The 23,158-nt window shown below is 39.7% G+C and overlaps 1 protein-coding gene across 1 annotated transcript in view; it reads left to right on the forward strand.

The window, feature by feature from the left end:
- WDR49 (WD repeat domain 49) overlaps positions 1-23,158 on the forward strand; it is a 133,533-nt gene that overhangs the window by 107,587 nt on the left and 2,788 nt on the right. The window contains exons 16-18 of the mRNA XM_087872524.1: positions 11,889-12,001; positions 13,198-13,344; positions 16,911-17,080. Coding sequence (XP_087728650.1) covers positions 11,889-12,001; positions 13,198-13,344; positions 16,911-17,056 — 406 coding nt within the window. The 3' untranslated portion in view covers positions 17,057-17,080. The remainder of the gene's footprint in view (positions 1-11,888; positions 12,002-13,197; positions 13,345-16,910; positions 17,081-23,158) is intronic.

Consider the following 23,158-nt stretch of genomic DNA (forward strand, 5'->3'; position numbering starts at 1 on the left):
CATCAATTAGGGGCCACGTTAACCACTGTCTGGATGTAATACCTGAAAGCTACTGAGGGCAAAGTGGAGGAAGGCTTCAATAATAGATTAAACTCCAGATATAAGCACCAAACTGCCTGAAGAGGTTTCTCTCCCCAACATCTTTTTTTCTTTTTCTTTTTCTTTTTCTTTTTTTTTTTTCAAAACTGATGAAAATAGCAGGTAGGATGTATTCTTTCAAAGTTATTAACCATTCATTTAGATTCCTTCCAAGGTTTCACTACAATAAATATCTGAAATATTCCCCGTTACTCTTCTAAAGGTAAAGATATCATGGGGTAGAAAAGAACACAGCACCCCTCAAGCAGGGGTGAAATCCAGCAGGTTCTGACAGGTTCTGGAGAACCAGTAGCGGAAATTTTGAGCAATTCAGAGAACCGGTAGCAGAAATTTTGAGTAGTTCAGAGAACTGACAAATGCCACCTTTGGCTTGCCCCAGAGTGGGGTGGGAATGGAGATTTTGCAATATCCTTCCTCCAGGAGTGGGAAGGGAATGGAGATTTTGCAGTATCCTTCCCCTGGAGTGGGGTGGGAATGGAAATTTTGCAGTATCCTTCCCCTGGAGTGGGGTGGGAATGGAGATTTTGCAGTATCCTTCCATGCCACGCCCGCCAAGTCATACCCACCAAGTCACAACATGCCCACCAAGCCACGGCCACAGAACCGGTAGTAAAAATATTTGGATTTCACCACTGCCCTCAAGTGATTTTGAAAATAGCCTACAGTTATGCTGAATCAATTCAAAAGTCATGCTGAATCAATTCAAAAAATATCCTACTCTGCTACTACATATCTACATATACAGTATGTACTCTGTTCTGCTCTGCTCTACCTTACTGTAATCTGTTGCTAGAGATTGACAAATCCATCACCCTTTGATACCTTAACCTTCCAGATTGTTAGAATTTCTGGTCTTCAAGATCATTTTTTAATGATGTATCTTATCATCCTCCTTCAACGACCCCATAATCCCTTGCGATGTGGAGTCTGGGCAACTCAATGGAGCTAGCAGAGTGTTTATCAGCCGGATGCCCTTCCTGACGCCAATGTGGAGATTTGTTCAGCAGATATATTCTCATTGTGCCCAGAGAGAGAAATATCTGCCTCTACTAGGATTGAATTCACAGCCTCCTGATTGTGAGGCAAGAGTTCCACCCCTAGGCCACTGCACCACTCCATAATGATGTATCTTCTGTTGCTCAAAAAATACTTTGAGACTGTCTGTGTTATCAGTATTGTGAATATAACATACAGTGATTTAATGTAATTGTATGTGATATTGCAATAGTCTACCAACACTTATTTTAGATCTACTCACACAACAAATATGATTGTGAATAAATTAATTATTCATTAAAAGGCAAATGATGGGGAAAAACAGAGGGCTTGTTTTTAATATGTTAATATTAATATGAGACAATCTATCAAATAACAGGGGTTATAGTAGAGGTCATTGCCAAATAGTTTGAGAACTAAGGAAAGTATAAGAGCAATATAATAATTTTTCTCAGTGTTTCCCCCTGAATCTTTTGGGATATGTTCTAACAGAAGAATAAACCAAACAGCAAAGGATCTAGTGATCCTTTGATTGGTAGGGTTTGTTGACATGACAAATCACTGGCTAAACTAGATTTCATCCAGGACCATGGTTTGGACATGCACTAGACCAAGCCCAGTTGGTGTAGTTTTGGGTATTGGAGTTGGGATGGAAACACCTCTACATTGTGAGGGCCTTCCAGTTCTTCACATGGGCAGCCTTCATGTCCTCCTTTGGCGAGCTCATTATATTGGCAGGATATCTGAGGACTGATAGAGCCTAGTGTTGATGGCATGGATTTATTTTTTCCTATTGAGTAGGCTCTTCAGGGCTTGTCTGATTCTTTGATGGTACTTGAAAATTGTGGCCTTCTTTGCTTCCTCATTGTGGTTCCCATGTGACCGTGTGATGCCAAGATACTTGTAGCTGGTTTGCTATGTTGCCTGCTGACAGCTCCACCCCATCAGTCTCTCTTCACTAGCTGCCAGCCACACATCTCCCGTCTGAATTACATCCCTGTAGATCCATGTCAGGTGGATCAGGGAGTGAATGTCTCATTCACCCTGAGCATCAGTTTGATGTCATCCATGGATGACATCAAACTGAGTTGGCTGATGGTAGTTCTACTCCTGAACTTGTATCCATACAAGTTGGCTTGATGGTAGTTCTACTCCTGAACTTGTATCCATAGCTAGTCCTTGTAATTATTTGGCTGAGGGGGCTCAAACCTATATAGAACAGCAGCACTGCATCACTTGGTATATGCTACACTTGATGACCACTTGTCTTGAGTTGACTTCTAGTGCTGCAATCCACAGTCCCATTGAATTCTTGAGGAAGGTCCTTAATGTTCTGTTGACTTTGTATAGCATCAGGCATTCACAGATCCATGTATGTGGCATTCAGTCACAGGCTTTCCTGTAGTCAGTTCAGACTGCTCAAATTGGTCTATCTACACCTTGAATCTTGGATAACTGCTCTGTCTATGGGCAACTGGTGTTTTGTGATTCCTGGTGTTGTTTCCAATACTTCTGAGCCATGCTAATATACATATGGTTGTATAACTTGGTGGCTATGATGCTTTATAGGACTTTCCATCTTGCGGGGAGGCAGGTTACTGGCTGGTAGATAGATAGATGGTACTGTTTGCGTATAGGGGTCTTTCATGATCAGTACTGTCCTTGTGTTAGTCAGTCTGGGTGGGAGCCTGATGCTAGTAGCTAGTTCATCTGTGCTGCTAAGCATTCATGGAGTACTGTTAAGTTCTTTAGCCAGTAGTTGTCAGCAGTGGTGGGATTCAAGTAATTTAACAACCGGATCTCTGTCCTAATGATTTCTTCCAACAACCAGTTTGCCAAACTGCTCAGAAAGTTAACAACCGGTTCTCCCGAAGTGGTGCGAACTGGCTGAATCCCACCACTGGTTGTCAGGTACTGTTCAGGTCTTTTCATTGTTGGATGTCTGCTAATGTAATGGTGACTTGTTTCTGTTCTGAGAGATTACTAAACTGGTATGAGTCTTTAGTTCGTGTCATTCTCATATCCAAGGTAGTCAGGTGAAGCATTAGAGATTCGAACCTTGATCTTCCACTTCCAAGAGTGACATTCCGCTATCCAGCCAGTCCACACATAATGTAGATATACTATGTAAACATACTATCATCTATCTATCTATCTATCTATCTATCTATCTATCTATCTATCATCTATCTATCTATCTATCTTACATACATACATACATACATACATACATACATACATACATACATACAGTGTATCTAGGCTATATTTATGTATTCTTATTCATATGCATGTGTGTACATGTGTGTGTATGTGTGTGTGTACACTTTTAAAATCCTCCCAGTCCATCAAACTTCAAATCACATTCTAATATCTTCAAAGCTATTCAAAGTTATACATTTCAGAAATAAGTTTGAGGAGGTAATTCAATCTAAGGTCCTTCTAACTGAAGAATCTTTTAAGAGCTTTTTACATACTTACTAACATTTAAATCCTCTGCCCTGTGTGTGTCTGTGTATAAATATAGGGCTAAAAATCTTGGTGAAGAAATACAACAAATAAGATCTTTTATTGGTCTCTTGCATTGTTTTATAGCAGTCTAATACCAAAAAAAAATCTAGCATCAAGAAATGCATCACTTGAAAAATGCATTTCTACCCCAAGTTATTAAAAATTCAGGAGCACAGTTTTGGGATAAAAGGGACTAACGTATCTGTAGATTTTCTGTGGTAGCTTATTGTGTTGTGTTTTAGAAACACAATTTATGGGTTCCCCCCCCCCTTATCCTAGTATACACTGAATAAATAACTGGTATATCCTTGTAATTCTGATGCCAAGAATTAAGATGTGTAAGAATTTGATTTTGAGTGACTTCATATATGGCAAAATGCATAAATTATTCATGGATCTTTGTAAAATATGAAAACATAAAAATGATAAGTTAAACTCTAGCTAACCGCTTCCTCACTTTAACTTCTTTGATATAACATAATTAAGCTTCTGTATTATTAAACATGCTAATAACCTTGGGCAAAACAAAGTAACCTTCATGTACAGGGAAAATGCAAAGCTAAATACAACAATAAATAATAAAATACAATGCTTTTCAATATAATTGCAGTGTTACAAGGCTGAAAATGTTGTCCAAAGCTACATTGCCATGTCCATCCAATTGGACCAGTGGTAGATTGCTACAAGTTCTTCCCGGTTCTTGCGAACCAGTAGCGGAAATTTTGAGTAGTTCGGAGAACCGGTAAATACCACCTCTGCCTAGCCCGCCCCCAATCTATTCGCTGCCTCCCAAGTCCCAGCTGATCGGCTAAAAGGAAAAAAACTGTTTAAACTCTTGCCGCGGTGCCTCAAAGGGCCGCCCTATAGATGATCAGCGGTAAAAGGTAATCTGGTGGTAGACCAGTGTGCTCCAAAAACAGTTGGGTAAACTGGTGCGCGCCAAAAACAAATGGGTAGACCGGTACGGCAAGCAGTTAAAAGCCTGGTAGACCAGTACCTCTGCTAAATCCTAAAGAATTGTCACATGACCATCAAACCACGCCCACAAAATAAGCCACACCCACAGAACTGGTAGCAAAAAAATTTAGAACCCACCCCTGAACTGGACATGTATGATTGTGGGTACAATCGGAATTCTGATATTTTCAAATTCAAAATTAATCATTTGGGGGGTGGGAATAATCAAAGGTTTTTCTTCTTTTCCTCATAGCTGACGGGAAGCCTTCCATAAACCTCTAGATCTGTTGAGGTTGCAATTCCCAGAATTCTTTTAGCTATTCAAATGGGGAATTTGAAAAATTGCAACTGCAATACAACTAGAGGTGGTTTGTTTGTTTGTTTGTTTATTTATTTATTTAAATTGTGGCTAATGTCATTCATCTCCCATGTGTCTCTGGAAGATATTCACAGTATTTTCATCCATGTCTCCTAGTATATCTGTTTCAAATTATAATGGAAAATATTAAAAGACCACTACATAGGGCCCTATGGAGGAACAGATTTAAAAAACATATAGAATATGTGTGCTAGGTCAAATCAAATAACAAATAGTTTATGCTGCATTGTATTTCCTATGGAAGCCAACCTAATGCATCCAAAAACAAGAAATGTTTGATATAGATCTTATCTCATTTAATGGTTGTCTTAACAACATAGATGTCAAGAATATATGCATTGTCTACACTGAATGGCAACTTCATTCATGAATCTCAAGCAAAGGGTCTTTTTTACCACCTGATCATTTTAACTGGAAATACCAAGAAATGAATTTGGAATCTTCTGTGTAGAAAACACAGGCTATTTAATTGAGTTATGACCCCTGTCAAATTACATTTCAGCTGTAGTTAATCATCCCATGGTACATGGGCTTTTCAGTTTTTGCCAATTTTCAATGTGTTCAGATTAAACTTAGTGACTGAAGATTCAAATAAGGTAGAAAAAGATGGATGGAGTGCTTGGGAATCAATATTTGGATTGGGAATTGTAAAATAATATAGTTTTCATCACAAAAGTCTACAACCTTCCTTCCTTCCTTCCTTCCTTCCTTCCTTCCTTCCTTCCTTCCTTCCTTCCTTCCTTCCTTCCTTCCTTTCCTTCCTGCCTTCCTGCCTTCCTTCCTTCTTCCTCTTTTCCTTTTGTGCTGTCCTGTGGCCTGTTACACATTTCTCTAGAACTCTGAGCCACTTTCGAACCAAAAAAGCCTGTGCACCAACGGATAATATGTGTATCCAATCTATACCAGAATTTATGAAGATTGGAGAATATTCTGTTCGTTTGTTTATTCAAAATGTGACTGCCTGTTAAAATCAATGACTCCAAGTGGCTTACAATTCAATTTTAGAATAGAATAACAGAGTTGGAAGGGACCTTGGAGGTCTTCTACTCCAACCCCCTGCTCAGGCAGGAAACCCTCTACTATTTCAAACAAATGGTTGTCCAATCTCTTTTTAAAAACTTCCAGTGTTGGAGCATCCACAATCTCTGGAGGCAAGTTGTTCCACTGATTAATTGTTCTAACTAATTGTTCTAACAATTTAATTGTTTCGTTAAGATAGAACTGTAAGTAGCCATACTCAAATTGAATTTGAAGATTTTTGTGTCCCTAATGGTTATTAGTGAAGCTAGAACTTGAAGAGAGGTTCTAAAATGCAAAGCAGAGAAAGCTCAACTGTTTTGTCTAAAATGGAAAATCTAGGTTCTGGAACTTATAGTTGGCTAAATGAAACTATACCTCTATACCTCTAATGAAACTGTAGTAATGACAAATGTCTCTGTGTGCTTGAATCCTAAGCCACTTGGAACCAGATGGAAGACTCATAATTGAACTCTGTTTTTTTAAAGAGGGAAAACCATCTCTAAGTGATAATTTGCTTTGTAGCCAGAAAGTCTGAGATTTAAGCCCTGGCATCTGGTTTTTTAATGTACTAAGTCATTTCCAAGACCTCTGTATATCATGCTGCAAATTATATTGCTACTGGGCACAATTATGAGACTAGAGGCTTTCATTTTTCTGTGTTCCAAGTAAACAACTCAATATAAATTGCATGCAGATGTGCACACAAGATAGCTAACAGCATGAATGGGAAACTGATCTTAATGACATATGATGGCTTCATCATTCTTGCTTTTATGAGAAACATGTTCCTATTTGTGTTTGCATGGATGTAAATAGAATTCCCTGCACAGTTAAGAAGTCTGAATAAACAGCTATTCATTAGTGCATAGGAGACCTACATCCAGAGGATGCAGAGAGATGGCTCCTTCACACATCGCTGATCAATATTTAAATGAAGTATGGGACATATGAGGTAGGAGTAGTGCAAAACAGAGGCTCCAAGGAGTTTAATTCAGCTCCTGAAAGGCAGTCTCCAAAGGTGATATTCAAAAGGGCAAATTTATTATATACACAGCTGGAACACAATTTTTCAAACTATATTTAATTTCTAATACATTTAAGTGTGAATGCAATACAACCATATTTAGCATTCATCCTGGTTCTATCCATTTTTTTAGGAGTGGAGCCCCAAGCATGTCACTCTAGATCAATAATTGTGGTCCGCCAACTTGATCTAGCCTTCTGTGTACAAAAGTGTTGGAGCATAATCATTCAATAGGTTAGTTCCCTCAAAACACAAGTTGTCAGCATTCCAGAAAAACCTCTGCTCCAATTAAAAACTCTGAGGCAAGCGTTTTCTCAAAGTTCCATTTATTAGAGTAGGTATATTGGCACATCTTGGGAAAACCCGAATCTGAGAGTTCAGGGTTTTCCCTCAGTAAATCAAAACCCACAAAACCATCCCCTCACTCATCAGTCAAGCACATGCTCCAATCACCATCTGTTCCATCTCGAGACAGCACTCCAACCATTCCTTCTCCAGATGCAGGATCATCCTGACCTTGACCGACAGAAAGAATGCTATTTTGTCTAATTACAAATCCTCAATTAAATATCCCCTCCTACTTTCCCACACATGAGAAGGTGGCAGCTTGGAAGCTTCCGGCCTAATATGGCTTCCAAAGCTGACACAAGTTCAGTTTCCATAATGGTTGCATCTGCTATGAAAATACACTGCATGACACACCGTGTTTTATGACAATTTATTGTTCATGAAGAATAAATTCAGCTTGCACAAATGAGCAGTGCACCAATGCCAACTTTACTGCTACCAAATGTCATGACTGATGATTGATGTTTCTTCTTTGTAAACAGTGGTATTTTTACTTTTTTATTTTACTTTTGAGGGAGGAATAGCAAGCTGAAGTTGTCTTCATAAAAGTAGTGTTCACAATTATGACAAAAAACTAAAGAACCGGTGAGCAATCCATTTCTTTAGAACTTCTCTAATTAATTTTAAACTAAAATTAAGACAATTAATTATATTCCTTCCTTTTGATTACAATTAAACTGAAGGAGTACAACACTGATTTATTTGATCAAGGTTAAAATAAGACATTTGTTTGCAAAGTTCTAGCAATCCTTTATGGGCTTTTAGTTACACCAGGATTGAAAAACTGATGTTTTATAATGCTTATACCATGTTTTCCCGAAAATAAGACCCTGTCTAATATTTTTTGAACCCCGAAATAAGTCCTGGCCTTATTTTCGGGGAGGTCTTATTATTTTGGGGCATGTGGAGCAAGACGGGGTTCCTCTTGCTGTCTTACCTGATTTCCAGCTCTTTCTCCCTAACCCTAACCAGAGGAAATGGGGGGACCGGCTATGCATGCACATAAATATTTTCGGGAAGGGCTTATTTTAAGGGAGGGCTTATTTTAGCGCATGCGCTCAAAAGCCTGATTGGGCTTATTATTTGGGGAGTTCTTATTTTTGGGGAAACAGGGTTGATAACAGATGAGAGATTGTAAGCATGTTTCCCCAAAAATAGGACCCTGTCTTATATTTTTTTGAACCCTGAAATAAGCGCCTGGCCTTATTTTTGGGGAGATCTTATTATTTTGGGGTATGTGGAGCAAGACAGGCTTCTTCTTGCCATCTTGCCTGATTTCCAGTTCTGTCTCTCTAACCCTAACCAGAGAAAATGGCGAGGACTAGCTGCACATGCGTTTGAATATTTTTGGGAGGTCTTACTGTATTTTGGGGGGAGTTCTTATTTTCAGGGGAACAGGGTAGGGAGTGATGAGATACTTAAAGGTTAGTTTGTATTAGTTTTTATTGTGTAATCAAAATCCTTTATAAAAATTATGCACAGGAAACTGGTATTTTTTAAAGCTTGGGTGTGCGTGTATGTGTGTGCACAGATAGTTTGAAAATCTTAAACTGACTCAACATCATCCAGAGATCAGGTTAGACTTGAAGCTGAGCTTCCCAATTCCTAATCTAGCATCTTAACCATCTAACTACGTTGGCTGTAACTTTCTATCTTAAATTATACAGATTCTGATACAGATTTTTGTTCTAAGCTAAAAATTAGTGTATTTATTCAATGTATTTAGGTATATATTTAAAAGTAGGTTGTGAGGCAAATTACTACACAACATGCTAAACCCAATCATCTACTAATTCATGAGCTTTTCCCATGAGCTCTTGCTCTTGCTCAAGAAAGAACTGGCAAGGCTTCAAAACATCATTTGCTCTTCCTCCATCGGTCTAAAAGGGAGAAGACATGACTTGGTCACTGTAGTTAATCAATATTTGGATAGTACCCTGTATAGGCCAGGCCTGGCACTGACTTCTGTAAACAAATTTCTGAACCATTATTTCCCTTCCATTTTTCTCTCTGTAAAATTAGGAATGCAAAAAGAATAGCACCAATCTAGTTTGTGTCCCACAACATAGCTTTTTGGATGGAGTTAATTTAACCTGTTCATCCCTGAGACTTTTGAGGCATAATTTAATTCTATGAGAATTAAGTGACTGAATCAATTTATCAGGTTTTGGTGCGTATATGTGTGTGTGTGTATATATGTACCAGTGGTGGGTTTCAATTTTTCTTACTACTAGTTCTGTGGGTGTGGCTTGGTGGGCGTGGCAGGGAAGGATACTGTAAGATCTCTATTCCCACCCCACTTCAGGGGAAGGATACTGTAAAATCTCCATTCCCTCTCCACTCCAGGGGAAGGATACTGTAAAATTCCCATTCCCTCTCCATTTCAGGGGAAGGATACTGTAAAATCTCCATTCCCTCTCCACTTCAGGGGAAGGATACTGTAAAATCTCCATTCCCTCTCCATTTCAGGGGAAGGATACTGTAAAATCCCCATTCCCTCCCCACTTCAAGGGAAGGTTACTGCAAAATCTCCATTCCTTCCCCACTCCAGGGGAAAGATACTGTAAAATCTCCATTCCCTTTCCACTCCGGGCGAAGGATACTGTAAAATCTCCATTCCCTCCCCACTCCAGGGAAAGGATACTGTAAAATCTCCATTCCCTCCCCACTCCAGGAGAAGTTACTGCAAAATCCCCATTTCCTCCCGATCAGCTAGCACTTGGGAGGCAGAAAATAGATGGGGGCGGGGCCAGTCAGAATTTTTACTACCGGTTCTCCAAACTACTCAAAATTTCCACTACCGGTTTTCCAGAACTGGTCAGAACCTAGTGAAACCCACCTCTGATATGTACATATGTATTTAATCCCACTTTTATTATTTTGATAAATAACTCAAGATGACTAACATACCTATTATTCCCTTTTCTCTTATTTTTGCACTACAACATTGCATTGAGCAAGAGTGGAATACTAGAACGCACAATCTGCTGGTTTCTGGCCTGGAAGCTTAACCACTACACCAAACTAGCTCTCATGATAGATTAATGAGTTCTCATGATTAACTCATTAATTCATTTTACACACATGTTTTCACAATAGGAACAATAGTCTCTTCACATCAACCCACTGAATTATGTCGTAGAACAGGGCTTCTAGTGTTACAATGGGAGTAGACTCCTTCATGCATGCAATCAAGCCACAGTTTTATCTTGTAGCTGAACACGGATAGAGTTTGAGAAACCAACTCTTTTTAAAAAGAATATCCTTAGTGTAATCACATCAAAATTGGAATTCAGTACAAAAGTACATGTCAGAGTCAACCAGACTAACTGCTCTTTTATTGATAGGAAAAACTGCTGCTAAGGCTTTCAGGACATAATGAGATGAGAAGAGATGGGACAGTGATTAATCTCCCCCCACCCATATTTTTTTTTCTTTATTTTAAATGGCCCTTTTCATGATTTTTCATCCTTCAGGGTTCTGAAAAAATGTGTTTGCAAGGGCAAACGTGTGTTTCAAATTCAACAGGCAGATAATTCACTTGGGGAGCAATTTGGAACAGCAACGCAGCAAGTTGGCAATAAGGTTAAAAACTGTGCCCTCTACCCCGTCCCTCCAGATATACCCTTTCATTAAAAAACAAACACACTGTTCTTCTATTGTATAATTTACTCTACTTTTAACTGATTGGAAACTGATTTGCAAAACATCCAGTTCAGTTTTTTATTGTGTTCTTTTGCGGAGATTGAAGGTTGTGCATAACCATTTGACAAATGAATAAGCAAAAGTCACCTCTTATATTTCAAACAGCAGCATGTTATTCCTTGAGTATTTTTCAATGACTGAGTCCTTGTAAGATGGAAATAAATGTTGTTGTTGTTTTTTGCTCAGTTACTGTGATGTGTGGATTTTAAACAAAAGAACTGTTTTTAAAACAAACAGAAACTCACACAATCTTCCAATTAAAAATTGCCTTGAGGTGCAATAACAAAAGATGTATTAACTTACATTATTCCAACTTTTTGAACATTTGTCCAAAAAAACAATACCAAAGAAATGAATGTGTGTTTAACTTTCAAATAAACATTCTATTTATGAGTAGACTTTTCTTGTGTGTGTTTGTATATACATAAATAAAATAGCAAACTCTTTTATGAATCTCTCTTGAAAATTCTTTGATTTTCCTACCTTGCATTTGACTTTGAAATGAAAGGTGGCCCATTTCAAATTCAACTTCTCATCTTGAAGGCTTCTGCTTGACTATTATAAACATCTCCGAGTTGGCACCATGGAACAGTTTATTTTGCTGTTTCGCTTGGGGATTCATTTGATTCATTCAGCCCTATAGAGCCAACCCAAGGAGAATGGAGGTTCATTTCAGAGCAAAGTTTTCTTTTGCCCTGTGGTCCAATCATTCTGCTATCTTGTCTTGTTAACTGTCAATGGTAGGCACATCTTCCAAACTCTTGCTCCTTTGTACAAAAAAGAGCAATTGAAACAAAGCAAAATCATGTCAAAAATATTTCATTTTGTTTCCTATTTCCATCCATCTAGGGGAAATAATATATGGGAGAACACAATCCTGGGGAAAAAATTCCAAGAGAGACCAAATGAGAAAGGAAAGAAATACAGTCTCAGTACTAGAATGACTGGGATAAAACCATCAGGTATGTATATTCATTGTTAGGAACATTGAAGTATTATTATGTACTTTCATATAATGTATCTACCTTACCATTGTAGATGTACAATGCTGTCTTCATTGATTTGGGGGAATACATGTAGTCTGTTGCTAAAAGAAAGTTCACAGAGCAAACTGTGGAAAATATTGGAGAAGCAATGGGAAGTTCAAACCTCCAAAATTGTCGTGCTTGATAAATCAGGCTAGGACCTTCAAAGGCCCAGAATTGGCTTCCTGTTGCTTCCTTTAGTAAACTGCTACCATAATTTATCATGGTCACCCCCATTGATGGATCTAAATTATGACATAGGCACCCTATTTTTGGTACTTGGAAGGTTGCAGTGAGTGAAATGATGACATGAAATGGATAGATTCAGAAAACAGATAGAATGAGATTGGGATTTCCAATAGTTTTTCTTCTCTAATGTGGCTGTTTTTCTTCTTCCCCCTCTTCTTTATGTAAAGTCTCACTTTAAACCTATTTTTAGGGATTTTATGTTACAATTTTTGTGTGCTTTCTACCTTAAAATTGGGGAGAAACCAGTAGTGAAATTCAAAATTTTAAACTACTGGTTCTGTGGGCATAGCTTGGTGGGCATGGCAGGGGAAGGATACTACAAAATCCCCATTCCTTCCACACTCCTGGGGGAAGATATTGCAAAATCTCCATTCCCACCCCACTCTGGGGCCAGCCAGAGATGGCATTTGCCGGTTCACCGAACTACTAAAAATTTCTGCTACCAGTTCTCCAGAACCTGTCAGAACTTGCTGGATTTCACCCCTGGGAGAAATCCCACCATGCAAGCTTGTGTATGATTGACATAGTCACAAGAGGTTCTGAGGGCCACAGAGAAGGTATTTAGGGACACAATGTCTGGCCTTGAGTTAGATAAGAATGCTGGAGTCTGTGAGTGGAAGGTGACTGGATGTGTCAGCAGCAAATTTTGTGTCAAATTGGACTTCAGGCCAAAGATGGGTTTTATACAGCTTTCTTGGAAAAATTGCCATTTAATTAGAATTATGGGGGGTTTCTAGAGCAATTGGTCTGAGGATTGGTGTTCTAAGTCTCTTTATTTAACTTATGGCTGAACATTTTTAGCTACACAAATGGCTTTAATGTGATTAGGTGATTTTACTTCAGCTGGAATTTCCTTTTGGAATGATCCTTTGGTTCTGGACAAGTTGTATTTAGGTCACTGAAGATTGAAGCCCTGAAGGAGATAACAGAAACGAATGAGCTCGAATTATTTTTGCACCCTGACAAATACTCTGGGGAGAAGTTAGCAGAGAAGTCTTCTAAAGATTTAAAACTACCTACTTTTTCAGCAAGTAAGTAGATATTCATTATATTCTCATTACATTGAGTCTCATAGGCGAGAGGCAAAAAATAATACCACTAGCTTATCTCTTTTAAGAAGAGAGGAAGGTAATGGGAAGGTCTTGGATTTATTGTGTGGCCTGTGGGAGACCTTTCAGGAATTAAGAAAGCTGGAAGACTCAGAAAATCTGTGATCCAAAGCTGTAAATGATGTTTGGCATGTACCAAAGTCAGACAGCTCAGGCACTTTTAAAAACTCTAGTGGATATTAAACTCTTTACATATTTATGACTACATTAGAAGTAGATCAGGCTAACTCTCACTGGTTGTGAGAGTTGTGAGACACAAACATCTTGTGTTGGTACCCTCCATGTAATTTATCTTTTATTACATTTATATCTTGTTTTCCTCTGGATAGAAGTTGACCGCCTCATTGAAACCCTGGGAGTGAGCATTTATTTTATTTTATTTTTTCTTTAGTTATAGAACAGGGGATCCCCAATCCCCGGGCTATGGACTGGTATCAGTTTGTGGCCTGTTAGGAACCGGGTTGCAAGCTGGAGGTGAGCAGCAGGCAAGAAAAACTGTGCATGCATGGGATGTAGGTTGCACATCCCCCGCCCTGCCCAGGTCCATGAATTGTCTTCTACAAAACCAGTCCCTGATGCCCAAACAGGTTAGGGACCACTGCTACAGAGGGTTTGTCTGGTGATTTAGGGCCCTGGAAGATGACCACTATCAGCCGGGGTAATGCTGACCACTCCAGGGTAGAGCAGGTATGGTAGTGCCTGTTTGGAGGATCTGAGTGGGAATTGATTTGGCATGTGTTCAGGGGTGGGCTGCTGGGGGTTCGCAGGGGTTCAGGAGAACCTCTAGCTAAGATTCTGTGCAGTTCGGAGAAACCCCAAATCCCACTCCTGGCTGGCCTCGTCCACCCCTCCCAGGAGTCCCTACACAGCCTGTTTTGGATGCAGGTAAGTGCAGGGCATGCATGGAGAGGTGGAAAACAGGTCTACTGGAAGTTTGGGAAGGCCGGAAAGCCTTTTTCCGGCCTCCAGAGGGGTTCCAGAGCCTGGAGAGGCTGTTTTCACCCTCCCAGAGGCTCAAGGAAAGCCTCCAGAGCCTGGGGAGGGCACTCCACTGTGGTGCAGGAGGCTGACTAGGCCATGCCCACCATGGCCACACTCACCCAGAAACCAGGCAGAGAACCCCTTGCTAAAATTTTTGAAGCCCACCCCTGCATGTGTTCATTGGTCTCCCATAAGAGCTGGAATCAAGATAACTGGTCTAATAGTCTTCTAGAATGGTTGACGCATTCTAGAATCTGATTCAACACCTTTTCTCTTCCCTCTACATCAGTTACCATGGAAAGAAGAGGGAAGAATGAGTCTTAGATGGCGCTAGTTTGACAAAAATAGTAATTAATCTGTGACTTTGGGAATTTCAGAAGTGATATGAACAGATTTCTTCCTTGCTGCCTATCTTGTTCTAAACCATTCCTTAATGTATTTCGTTTCCAGCATTCCATAACTGAAGAAGATATATTTATTTGCTAACATTCATCTTGATATCTTTCAACAAATTAAGAGAGGATTTAATCAGATAAAACAAATATTGTTTGGGACTGTACAAACACAATATGATATGTGATTTTTTCCCTTTGATATTCAAATAGTGCCTTTGGAGGATACTTGAGCCAAAAATATCCACATCAAATATCAGAATAGAGAACCTTTATCGTAAAGGCAGCATTCTTGCCAAGACCTGAGATCATTCATAGATTGCCAATGTGAATGGAATAGGATTAGCAATAAGACTACTTTCACATATCAACATCAGCACTTTTGATGGTAGACGGAAAAAAAACCTCTTGCCTCTTCAAGCTGTGTATTAAGAGACAACTGGGAATTAAATGGAAAGTAACTGAAAAACAAAAAGACTGAAATCATCATCTTGTTGATGATTCAGCATAAACCAAGAAAAAGATCCTGCTCAGCTCCAAAAACCAATTTTTCAAATTAAAAATTAACTTTTTGGAAGTCAGATCAATTTCCAAACAGCTTCTTGATTACTGTAGCTAGGCATATGATCTCAGTTGGCAAAATACCGATTTTCCAGACTGTTATTAATCCTGCCAGACAGTTGAAACTCTCCTATTTCCCTGGAGCTTTCGATATAAAATGCTATTCTTAAATTTATATGAAGCACTTCAGAATTCTCTCATTAATCCTTGAAAAAATCCTATTTTTAGACAATGGAGAAAAGCCAAAATGAGGTAAGCTTTAGTGTTAACTCTTTGGTTTGAGAAATTTGCAAGCATTATTTTGCACAGAAGGGTGACTAATCCAATATAATGGTAAAAAGAAAAACAAATCAAAAGGCACAATATTTGACAGATTTTGCTGACATTGTTGTATTGTATGTGTTTGTTTCTTTCACCAATTCCCCTTGGAACTGTACAAGTTAAATCAACCACAAGATTGGGAAAAGAAAAATGCTGTAATTTCCTAATGTCATAGAGTCAAGATTTGACTTGAATTTTGACTTTCTGGTCTGAGATTGTTACACTATATAAGAACCCAACATATAATCTTAAATTGGTTGCCAAAAGTATTCTTTTCCAAGGCTTCTCATGAAAGTTGAATTTGCCACAAATCCAATACAGTGATGTTACCAAAATGCAGAGGACTTGGGGCAACAGAATTTAGAGCACAGAATATCAGAGTTGAAAGTGACTGTGGAGGTCTTATAGTCCAGTCCCTTGCTAAAGCAGAAGATCCTATACCATTTCAGACAGGTGGCTGTCCAGTGTCTTCTTAAAAGCCTTCAGTGATGAAGCACCCACAACTTCTGAAGGGAAGCTGTTCCACTGGTTGATAGTTCACACTGTCAAGAAATTTCTCCTTAGTTCTAGTTTGGATCACTTTTTGATTAGTTTCCATCTGTTGTTTCTTGCCTGTTTTGGTAAATAGGTTGACCTCCTCTTCTTTATTTTTTATACGGTATATTATTGTTTATGGGAGCCAATGTTTCCTAGTGCTGGTTTAAAATTCATTTTGAAATGAGGTGCCTAACTAATATGAGGTGCCTTACTAATATGGACTTAGTAAGCCACTGTGAGATGCTTTGTGATCATAGTGACCATAATTAGCAATCACACTTAGACTTATATAAACTTCACAGTGCTTTACAACCTTCTCTAAGTGGCTTACAGAGTCAGCATATTGTCCCCAACAATCTGGGTCCTCGTTTTACTGATCTTGGAAGGATGGAAGGCTGAGTCAACCTTGAGACTCGGCGAGACTCGAACTGACAAACTGCTGGCAGTCTGCAGTCAGCAGAATTATCCTGCAATACTGCATTCTAACCAATGGTAATGCATCACCATTACCTTCTTCTGTCAATCACAGGCTTGGCAAAATAAAGCAACATATTGTAAAATTAATGGTTATGTGTGATAGATAAATGACCGACTCAAAAATAAGATTTGTCACTAACGTATTTATTGCATATTTATTTATATTTATTAAAATACATATTTGTTGAAATAAAGACTTGGTTTCATTTGATCTGCTAGCTCTGAAAGCTGCCTTTGATGAAAAGAACTTATTCCCCAAAGAAATTCTGGACCGTGAAAAACGGTCAAGACAGTTGCAGGAAGAAATGTGTCCCAAAGATAGGATAACAAGTGAGAGAAAGCAAGGGAAGGTGAAACGAAAATGAATCATTCCTGATTTCAAAAGGAAGGTAAGAATGAAGGCTACGAGCCTTGACAATGTAAGAGCTGCAACTTTTGTTTCCTCCCATTCAGAAACACATAGGATGGAGAAGATGCTAAAATGAGAAAAAGGTACATGGTAAATACTATAATGAAAGCATGAAAACGTAATGGATGATTTAGCTTTTTTTATGTTTAAAATTGACTCTTTCCACTTTGGAACTGCACAAAGAACATTTCAATGAAGTAAGACCAGATGACAATGCACGTTAATCAATCACTCTTAAAATGTATTAAGAAAGAATAACTGTGCCTTTTCCCTTGAGGATGAGCTGAGAATTTTTTTTTTATAATACTAATGGTGTTTATAATATAGCTAGATTAAAGCCTTCAGGACATTTACATAGTTGCTGATGTTGCCATGGAGGAAACTCAATCCAGAGCTGCAAAGGAAGAATAACAGTTGAAATGTGGAACCCAATAAACATGAACACAGGGAAGCTCAACATGGTGAAAGATAAAATGAATCAACTAAAAAATTGACATCTTAGGCATCAGCCAGTTGAAAAAGACTGAAATTGGACACTTTCAGTAAGAAGATCATACTGTGTACTTTGATAAAGTGTCATCAAATCATTGAAACTCTTAGTGACCACATATATAGAGTCTCTCAAAGGGATGTGGTGGCTCAGTGGCTAAGATGCTGAGCTTGTCGATAGAAAGGTCGGCAGTTCAGCGGTTTGAATCCCTAGTGGCGCGTAATGGGGTGAGCTCCCGTTACTCGTCCCAGCTTCTGCCAACCTAGCAGTTCGAAAGCATGTAAAAAATGCAAGTAGAAAAATAGGGACCACCTTTCCCTTCCCACCTTTCGTGGGAAGGTAACAGAGTTCCGTGCGCCTTTGGTGTTTAGTCATGCTCGCCACATGACCACAGAGATGTCTTTGGACAGCGCTGGCTCTTCGGCTTTGAAATGGAGATGAGCACCGCTGCCTAGAGTTGGGAATGACTAGCACATATATGCGAAGGGAAACTTTACCTTTACTATAGAGTCTCTCAAGGACAATCTGGCCTTAACCTTGCCTTTCACTCTTCTATTGCTACTGTAACAGAATCTATCCAGTTTCCTGGTGGTCATTCTGTTTTCCATCCTTCCACCTTCCCCAGTATTAGAAGACCCTTCTCCAGGAATCTTGATCTTCACATAAGATATCTAAACATGCTTTAACATAGTAGAGTAATTCAAGTCATTCATTTATCCCTTTACTGAGTTGATTGCTGATGCATTTTTTGTTTTGCTTTCTTTTCTGTTGGCTGTCTATGGCATTCTCAGAAGTCTTCTCCAATACCAATGTTCAAAAGTGTCAATTCTCTGTCAATCCCACCTCTTCAAACTCCATTCTTTGCTTCCGAAGATTGTTGCAATGAATATCATTGCTTGTGTTAAACGCATCATGACATATGAATATCTTTTCCAAGGCCTTCATGGCTGCTCTGCCAAGTTCTAATCTGTGATGGACGGCTTGCTTGTTTGCTTGCTTGCTTGTCCCTTTGTTGTTGATGGTTGAGCCTAAAAGGCAGAAGCTATGTACCTATTTCAATATCTTCATTACCAATTCTAGGGCAGGTTATTGGATCTGTTGTCATTAGGGAATCATCCTTATTGTTGTTGTTGTTGTTAGTTGCGAAGTTGTGTCTGACCCATCGCGACCCCATGGACAATGTTCCTCCAGGCTTTCCTGTCCTGTAACAGCCTCTGGAATCCATTTAAGCTCATGCCTACTGCTTCAGTGACTCCATCCAGCCACCTTATTCTCTGCTATCTTTCCCAGCATTAGGCTCTTCTCCAGTGAGTCCTTCCTTCTTATTAGTTGGCCAACATATTTGAGTTTCATCTTGCCTTCTAAACAGCAGTCAGGGTTGATCTCCTCTAGGACTGATCGGTTTGACCACCTTGCAGTCCAAGGGACTCGCAGGAGTCTTCTCCAGCACCATAGTTCAAAGGCCTCAATTCTTTGGCACTCAGCCTTCCTTATGGTCCAACATTCACAGCAACATCACAAATTATTGCAGTCCCTTCCTCCAGTTTTAAAACTATGCTTATTTTCTTCCAAACCAGCTTTCCTTAATAAATATTCAGCATATAGCTTAATTAAATAAATAAGAAGATAAAATACAGCCTTGTCTCAGTCCTTTGCCAACCTGGAGCCAGTCTGTTTCATTATGTACTTCCAAACCTGTGTGTAGGTTTCTTGTCTTTTTGAGGACAATAAGATGATTTTTTTCATTCTTTTTTTCTAAGCATATTTTAGAGTTTAATATTGTCACAACTGAAGGCCTTTCTATGACCAATGAAGTACATACTGACTTCTTTTTGGTATTTCTTAATTTTCCTAATTATTCAGCATGCATCAGAAATAATGTCTTAAGTTCCTCTGCCTTTTCTAAAGCCATCTTGAACATCTAGCACCTTTTGTTCCATACGGGGCTCCTATATGCGTAGCAGAGTCCTAAGCATGATTTTCCTAGCTTGTAATATTAAGGACATTGTGAAATACTTTGTATGGCGTCTCTTCCAATCTGTTGGCAAATGCAAGCTTGTAGCACTCCTTGAAGGAAAAAGTCAAAGGATGGATGTTACACATGGTCCCATTTCAACTGATGAGAGAGATATTAAATATTTCAGTTCAAAGGAAGAAGGCAATACAAACGAATCTGACAGTGGAAAAATTCTCCATAAAAAGATAATCAAACATACAAGTAAGTCCAGTGGATGAACTGTTCTGTACTATTAGAACTCTGAAACAGTTTTCAAGCCCTCACAAATAACACAGGTTGATAATTACCTCTACCTACTAATGCATATATGGAGAAGTAGAATTGCACGTTACAGGACATATTAACATGGACTTTGATCATTTCAAAGGGGTGATGCTCTCATGGAATTCATGAAAGGGGAAAGAGAAATACCAAAAATCAGTAACTTAAAGTTCAAATTATGTTGATGGACAGATTTGGTTTAGAGCAGGGGTATCAAACTTGATTTCCTTGAGGGCTGCATCAGGGTTATGTTTGACGTCTAGGGGTCAGGTGGGCATGGCCAGGGTGGGGGTGGCTAGCTCAACATCACTCAGCTCAAAATCACTGGTGTCAGGGGTGCCTTTGGTGGCCCGAGTGCTCTGCCAATGAAAACGGGCTCCCAAGCTGCATTTCCAACTGAGATGGCCTCCTGCAACCCTCTGCCAGGGAAAATGAAGTCCAGGAGGGCCGCATGTGGCCCTCTCCCGAGCTCCATTTTTGCTGGCAGAGGCAATGCAGGCCAATCCTTTGCTGTTTCCAGGACAGCCCGTGGGCCAGATCTAAGCACTCTGTGGGCCGGATCCGGGCCCTGGGCCTTGAGTTTGACAACCCTGGTTTAGAGGATCATAATCTGAGTTATCTAGAAGATATTCTCTCGGCATGAGAGGGGTTGCAGCATTTTTTTAAAAAAAAACTGATAAAGCTGTATGTGATAGAAGCATGGTGGGTTTGAGTCAGGAAACTTTAATTTCTATAATATAGTACCTTTCATTATAGTTTGTTATACTTGAAAACCATGACACAATTGATGTACAGTTCTTCAGTATAGAAAAAAGCAGGAGTATTGCTAAAATGAAATTTATTAAACCACTTGATGAAAATCAGAAAGGAAGTGGCTTAGCATGAATGACCTTAATTCTTTATACATTAATTGTCAGAGCATGAGAAATAAACAAGTCAGTACAGCGAGGCAAATGCAATTTAAGAAGTATGATAGATATTTGGTGAGAGGAGACCCTTGATTGAAATACAATGGTTGACTCATACAATTAGTTCAGAAGGAACAGAAGCAATAGATGGAGGAATAGATTGCACAACATCCATTCCTTCTCAGAAACCCAAATAAAGTAATTGGCAAAACAGTCAGTACCTCTGGATTAAAATAAGCAGACAAACGAATAAAAACAATACACTTGTGGATGTCTATTATTGTCCCCCTACCCAAGGAGAAGACGTGAATGAGGCATCCTGAAAGAAAATTGCAGATCTTTCAAATATGTATGAAGTAGTAGTGCTATAACATTTCCCTCACTTGTAGATATTTTGAGAGATGAACTCTGCCAAATCTTTCTGGAAAATTCCTGACTCGTCTTGCTGACAGATGTCTTATTAAAGGGCAAGGAAGGTATAGAGGACCTTCTACCCTTGAGCATTCCCAATACGGAAATTAAGCTGAGGAACTGGATGTAACAAGTAGATTGGTGGGAAAATGATAGCGCAATGCTGACTTGTTTAATTATAATGGAAACTAAAGCAGCATGCAGTCCAATGCATATCTTGGACTTAAAAAAAGAGAAGGTATTAATGAACTCCAGCATCTGTTCACCATAAGTCAGATAGCACAGGAGGAGAAGCAGGATAGCATAGAGAATTCCAGTGTACTCCTGATAAATAGGATAACATTAAATGAGAAACTAACGAGAACAGGAAGAAATACAGTATATCGATAAGATTTCAGAAAAACTAAAGCTCAGAATGGTTGGTACGATTGATGAAAGGTGTTGATGAATACGAAAACAGTTTCTCTAGATACAAATTAAAAGGAAAAGAAAAACATCAGAGTGTTTTTTTAGTCAATGAAGATGGAAACAGTACTGTCTGCAAGGGGATAAAAACCTGACTATACTTGCCACCTATGAGCCCAATGTCTACAGATGTTGATTTTTGTATGGATAATGAAACATGGAATCATTATATAAAATACAGTAGGTTAAAAAGAACTGTAGTTATAAAAATGTACTATAAATTAATATATATGTACTTGAATAATATTTATATAGGCCAGTGATGGCTAACCTTTTTGACATTGAGTGTCAGGAGAGGGCGGGGGAGTGTCACGCATGCGCATGCCCACACCGATAATTTTATGTGCCCTGCCCTGCGCATGCACGTGCAACCCCCCTCCCCCCTGCTCCTGGCACATGATGGCCTGGTAGGCCCGTTTTTCTTTCTTACCTGGTTCCAGATCCTCTCTATTTATCTGGGAAGGGCGAAAACAACCTTTCCTACTCCCTCGGATGGTCTCCAAAGGCCTGAAATGGCCCATTTCCCAACTCCCAGTGAGACAGGAAGTGACGTTTTTTGCTGTCCCCAGCCTCTAGAGCCTTTCTAGGAGTCTCTGGAGGCTGGGGACAGCAAAAACATCACTTCCTGTCCCACCTGGAGGTTGGGAAATGGGCCCTTTCTGGCCTTTGGAGGGCCTCCAAGGGAGTGGGAAAGGCTATTTTTGCCCTCCGCAGATCAGGGGTGAAATCCAGCAGGTTCTGACAGGTTCTAGAGAACCGGTAGCGGAAATTTTGAGCAGTTCGGAGAACCAGTAGCGGAAATTTTCATTAGTTTGGAGAACCGGCAAATACTACTTCTGGTTGGCCCCAAAGTGGGGTGGGAATGGAGATTTTGCAATATCCTTCCCCTAGGAGTGGGGAAGGAATGGGGATTTTGCAGTATCCTTCCCCTGGAGTGGGGTGGAAATGGAGTTTTTTCAGTATCCTTCCCCTGCCACACCCACAAGCCATGCCCACCAAGCCACACCACACCCACCAAGTCACGCCCACCGAACCGGTAGTAAAAAAAATTGGATTTCACCACTGCTGCAGATGCATAGAGAGGATCTGGAGCCAGGTAAGAAAGAAAAACGGGTCTTCCCCATGTCCACCCCCCCCCCAGGCCCTCCGGAGGCAGGAAACAGCCTGTTTCCCTACTTCTGGTGGGCCCAGAAGGCCCGAAAATCAGCTGGTCGGCATGCACATGCACGCCAGAATTGAGCTGGCGTGCCCACTAATATGGCTATGCATGCCACCTGTGGCACGTGTGCCATAGGTTCGCCATCATGGATATAGGCAAATGGCCCTTGACTTACAGTTCATTTAGTGACCATGCAACACTGCAAAAAGTGACTTGTGACCATTTTTCACACTTATGATCATTACCAGAGACCCAAAACTGTGAGCAAAATTTAGGGCTTGGCAACTGGTTCATATTTATGACAGTTGCAATGTCCTAGAGTCATGTGATCACCTTTTGCAACCTTT

Source organism: Pantherophis guttatus, chromosome 6 (genome assembly GCF_059756535.1).
Source record: "Pantherophis guttatus breed Tessera chromosome 6, ASM5975653v1, whole genome shotgun sequence".
NCBI classification, from domain to species: Eukaryota; Metazoa; Chordata; class Lepidosauria; order Squamata; family Colubridae; genus Pantherophis; species Pantherophis guttatus.